Below are 5,596 nucleotides of genomic sequence, written 5' to 3'. Positions count from 1 at the left end.
GGTTCCAGGCTGCAGGTCCCCAGGCTGCCAGGTCCCCAGGCTCCCAGGTTCCCAGGCTGCCAGGTCCCCAGGCTCTCAGAATCCCAGGCTCCCAAGTAAACATGCCATCAGAAACCCATGCTTACAGAATCCCAGGCTCCCAAGTAAACATGCCATCAGAAACCCATGCTTACAGAATCCCAGGCGCCCACCCTTCCACGTTCCCAGGCACACAGGCTTTTAGAATCCTAGGCTTCCAGGCACACAGGCTCTCAGGCACACAGGGTCCCATGCACACAGGTCGCCCATGGCTGCGGTCCAAGCCTGGCCCCAAACCGCCAGATAAATATGCTCCTACATCTAATTGACTTAGCCGAATGCTATTTTTAGCTTTGTTTGCATTTCATGCATTTGATGGCGCCTACCGCTTGCATCGATGTAGCCCCCATTATTGCACATTGCAGTACATTATCCATGAAAAGATTATAAAACTCAGCAATTCAATTCAGCAAATCAATTCACTATAAAACTTCAGCAAATCAATTCACTATAAGCTCAGCAAATTGCAAGGGTAAAGGACTCATCTGGACGCAGTTTGCATGCCGTGCTGCCGGCTTGCGCAAGGAATCTCTGCGCGCGCTGCACGCCCGCGCGCGCCGCGAGCACCAGGATAAACTATAGTAAAATGTCTTTTGCTTCGTGCAAAAATACGTTGGTATGTGTTGGTATGTGTGCCCGGAAAGCTGTGCCGGACGGTCGACCGTCCGGCAGACCGTCCGCCATGGACGGTTCCACCGTCCGCCAGGGGGGGTATATGAACCACATATATGAGTGGCAATTCATGATCCGTCATGCTGCGCAAGGAGCATGACAACTGTCATGACCATGACTCTGCCTCATGACCGGTAACATGACCAGTCATGAGGCCTCATGAGTGGTCATGAGGCAACATGACCAGATCTATGACAGGAAACCCCCCGCATGACCACATCCATGACCAAGTCGTTCCCCGAGTGGTGGGCAGGCGCCTGAATGGGCAGGTTAATGCCCGTAGGCAGTGCATAAGGTGCTGTGCCGTGCTGTTTTCCGTGTGTGTTTGGACTGCGGCACCAGACCGCAAAGCCAACAGGCTGAAGGCTGGCAAGCTGCGATTGTGTCTGCTGAGCGTTGAGCAGCCGGCCTGGAACGCGGAGTTGGCGGCCGAGCGAGCTCGTTAGTACTAGCAGTTTGCAGTCAGGCCCCTGGTGCGACCCGAGGGGGCATGTTGGTGTGAAGGGGGTGTGCCGTGTCGCCCCGTGGCCTGCGAAAGGCCCCATGTCAGGCTGTTATGACTGGCGGCTGTCAAGGTGCTAGAATACAGGCCGCCCGTCAGGACAGGCTACCTTAAAGCCCCTGCTGTGTGTCGGTAACAGCACCTCAGACTCAATATGTTTACACCCAAGCAAGGGGCTATTGGTGGCAGGTCGCGGACCTCCCGACTACATGTAACGGCCAATTACTCTTGGCCGTGTCTGCTAGGTCCCAGAGAGACACCATCTCTTCAGCAGTACATGCACAATGTGCTGCGTATTTGGCGGGATTCTTTGGCTGCGGCGGGCAAGGGTCACAAGTGTCCCTCACCCCTTGCTCTCGGCCCACAAGTTTTTTCCCGTTTCCCAGACAGAGCGTCCTTCACGTCCGGGTGCACGAGTACTACCGTATTTGAATGATTTCCTAATCATGTTTACTTCCCAGGAGCAAGCACGTTTTTGCGCACGCTGGGTGCATGAGATGATCGAGTTTTTGGGTTTGTCATGTCATCCCACCAAGTGCCAGTGGGAGCCGTCGCAGTCAGTGTATCACTTAGGCATTACTGTCAATACGGCAGCTGGTGTGTTTGAGGTGCCTAAGCAAAAGCTCGCAAAATTGTGGTGGCTGGCGATCGGGTTGCGGATCACGGCAAAGAAAAATCAGCGTCTGGTGCAGAAGTGCGAGCTGGCTAAGTTTTGTAGTTTGCACAGAGCATCAAATTGGCCCTTACTCCAGCTCTCTTATTTCTCCGCAATTGTTACAATGATGTGAAGCAACCGGTTGGTTATCCTGGTCGAGTGTGCTTGCCCCGTGGGTCGTTACGTGACTTTGGGTGGTGGGCAGACATCCCTACCCACCAGTGCTCGGCGGCTATTCACCAGGGTCCTGCTGAAGTTGATGCATCGCGCCATTCGTGGGGCGCGGTCCTGCATGATCGTGTGGCGCGCGGTTATTGGTCGGCACCAGAGCTCTATGAGCACGTCAGTTGGAAGGAGTTGCACGCTGTCCATCCTGCATTAGAGTCCTTTCTTCCGTTCTTTCAGCAGCGTGTTGTCTTAATCAGTGTGGAAAACACGTGCACTCAAGCAGTGCTAGGGTGTCTTTCCTAGTCGTGCCGTACTGGACGGCCCAACCTTGGTGGCAACAGTTTATGGAGTTGGCGGTTGACCTTGTGTTCCTGCCTTCGAATACGGAGCTGTTTGTGCCGGATGAGGGAGGGTCGAGCACCTATCTCCCCCCCTTACTGGCAGGTCTGGCAGTGCGGGTGCAGTCGTCTTGTGGGTGCTTTGCTTAGCACTCGGTCGGTCAGTGTGGCACTGCAATTGCGGGGTCGTGTGCCCCCGAGGTGCGCTTTCCTAGCATTTCATGCCCCCCCTGGGGGCTCATAATATCTTGTAGGGGCAATGGGACCTCAATGAGGTAGCGCCTTAATTGCATATTGTGCAGGGGAGCGGACACGCAGTTACGACGAGCGAATAGGAAGGAATTTGTTGTGCGAAGGTGTGCGCTCGGAAGGCACCATGCAGGTAGTTGGTTTTTTCATCGTGTTGTGTCACCAGCGACTGGAATTCCCCTGATTTCGGAGCGGTTTCGCTTTGTTTGATATCCGATGGTACCGCCGGTTCCAACACCGCTGGTTCTGGACTAAGTTCGAGTACTTCTTTTGGCGCTGAATGGGTTCGTGTGTCTCCATTTCGCGGCCTTGTGTTTGTTGTTTGTCATATTAGGTCTGTGTCTTTTTGGGCGAGGCCCCGGGCGCGAAGCGCCTTCGGGGGGCCGAGCCCCCGGGGTTCACCCCTGTCAGTCAGTCAGTCAGTCAGTCAGTCAGTCAGTCAGTGGCATACATATCTCGCCCCGCAAAAAATAGCATTTGAATGCTATATCCATTCTATATTGAAATGTCAAAGGAGACATTCCAGATAAATCGGAGCGCGAAGATAGCTTTCCATGGCTGCGAGGTAAACATAAATTTACATATCACGCTCCGCAAAAGGTTTAATATGGAAGCTATAAGCATTCTATAACGAAATGCCAAAGGAGAAATTGCAGATAAATCGGAGCGCGAAGATAGCTTTCCAGGGGTGCGAGTTTGACAAACAGTTACATATCTCGCTCCGCAAAAGATTGCATGTAGAAGCTATATGCATTCTACATTCACCGGCCAAAGGAGACATTCCAGATAAATCGGAGCGCGACAAAGATGGCTTTCCATGGCTGCGGGTTAAACATAAATTTACATATCACGCTCCGCAAAAGGTTTAATATGGAAGCTATAAGCATTCTATAACGAAATGCCAAAGGAGAAATAGCAGATACATCGGAGCGCGAAGATAGCTTTCCAGGGGTGCGAGTTTGACAAACAGCTACATATGTCGCTCTGCAAAAGATTGCATGTAGAAGCTATATCTGTACTGTGTCAACCTGCCAAAGGAGAAATTGCAGCTGCATCGGAGCGCGACAAAGATGGCTTTCCATGGTCCAGGTCGGGCCGTTGCGCAGGCGGAGGTGCCAGCCCCCGCAGCGGGCCATGTCGGCAGCCCCCATCCGCCGGCCGCCTTGCCGGGCTGCAAGTGGCTGCACCGGGGCCTCGCCCCTTTTCGGCTTTGAAAAGCCGCCCCCCTAGTCTTTGTCCATTTTCTCTGCTGTCGGTGACCTGGGTTCGTGGAGCGGTCATTGTTGCAGACCCGGTGTTTCAGTTCAAGCCCCTAGTTTTGGCCGCTTGGTCACCCCTGAGCGGGCACATGTTTTGGCTTCCTATCGACCCTTCCTTCAGTGGGCGTCCATCAGCAACTGTTGAGTGATCCGTCGCCCAATGGCATACTCCAGGCCGGTTCCGGCCCGGTTCCGACCTAACGGGTCCAGTTAACGAGATGGGTAACCGGTCGGTAGGATTACCGGGCGAACCGTTATCCGTTAACCGTCCCAAGTAATCGGTAACCGATGTCGGTAACCTGGCATGAGCAAAAATGCATTTCTGATTGCAACCAGTTTCTTTGTGACAATGCCCATTGTCACAAGGTTCATGCCCACGTGTCACAACCCGACAAGCTTGAGGAGGTTAAGGCAATGTGAATGCCGGGTGACAGGGGTGACAGTCTTGTGCAGGCACATTTGGAGACTAGTTTACACTGAGATTGGGGTGATGTTGGATTAGAATACTTGCAGTTCATGAAATTGAGGAAATGTGTTGCATAGGCATATCCAAACGTTTCATAGGGACGTTGTTTCGCCCGTAACAAACTTGTTACAGGCGAAACAAACTGGATTTCCACAGTCCCACCACTCAAAGAGCTCCCCACACCATCGCAAAGTCCCTTTTTTATTACAGACACATGTAACAAGTTGTCATAGCTTGAGATTGTCGATACATGACTGCTGGATTGTGACCAGGCCATCTCCTTACATGTCTTGCTGCACCAGCATGAGCAGTGATCCCTTCTGTTCAAAATTTTCAGGCAACATCGCAATGAGGCAAAACATTGTGCCGAATCTGCCGTACAAAGAGTGTTCAAAGCTTCACGCTACTAACAGACGAATACATAAGCATTCACTTACCTTGAAGGAATAAAGGAATTTTATAGCTTCATACAAATTCGCCTATCAGCAACTCTCCCTGGTCGTTCAAAAGTTGCTTGAAGATTCTACCATCTCCATACTATGAAGGAGCGCTTCTTCATTTCTTCATTTTATCTGAACCTTAACATATCCTTCCAACACAATGTCCATGGACAACGGTAATGAGGTCGGCGCCTACGAGTTTGACCGGAACACCCTGGACAACATCGCCCGTCGGCGACAAGATCGCCCACGCAAGAAATACAGCCAGCATCATCCAGTGGATGAGTTTGGAGTACATAAGTTTGCCAGGGCAAACAATCTAAGTCAATTTACCGCGTGCCAATTGGAGGATGCCTTGTCTCAAAAGTTTGTCCTAGCATAGCTTGCGTAGCTAGTATTGCCTGGTTTTAGTTGTTGCATGTAAGCTTGTGAGTTGGTGGCCTGGTTCATGCTTATGGGCGACAATTGAAATGCCGGGACAATGACTTATTAGGGACAATGACATGGCATTTCACGCCCTCAAAGCGGGAACAAACGCTAAAACTAAATAAATACATAGTTCTAAATCTTCTACTAAAATTTTCCTGCAGCGTTAGAGGCCTTTAATTAATATTGGCGAACGATGCTTCCCGCGCTACCGGGATACTCCCTATGGCATAAACATGCCGGTTACCGACCGNTTGGGGCTCATTAACCCAACCGACCGTTAACCCAACTGATCGTTAACCCAACTGGCCGTTAACCCAACCGACCGTTAACCCAACCGGTC

At 51.6% G+C, this 5,596-nt stretch overlaps 1 protein-coding gene across 1 annotated transcript; it reads left to right on the top strand.

Moving 5' to 3' along the window:
* Positions 1-1,698: 1,698 nt before the first annotated feature.
* VOLCADRAFT_99195 (uncharacterized protein) lies at positions 1,699-2,040 on the top strand (the record flags this gene model as incomplete). Its single annotated transcript, XM_002957973.1, has 1 exon — positions 1,699-2,040. The coding sequence occupies one exon, from the start codon at positions 1,699-1,701 to the stop codon at positions 2,038-2,040; it is 342 nt and encodes a 113-aa protein (XP_002958019.1).
* Between the last annotated feature and the right edge of the window lie 3,556 nt (positions 2,041-5,596).

This window comes from Volvox carteri (assembly GCF_000143455.1).
Source record: "Volvox carteri f. nagariensis unplaced genomic scaffold VOLCAscaffold_83, whole genome shotgun sequence".
Taxonomy (NCBI): domain Eukaryota; kingdom Viridiplantae; phylum Chlorophyta; class Chlorophyceae; order Chlamydomonadales; family Volvocaceae; genus Volvox; species Volvox carteri.
Note: the sequence above shows the minus strand (reverse complement) of the source record. Positions and strands in the feature narration are given on the sequence as shown.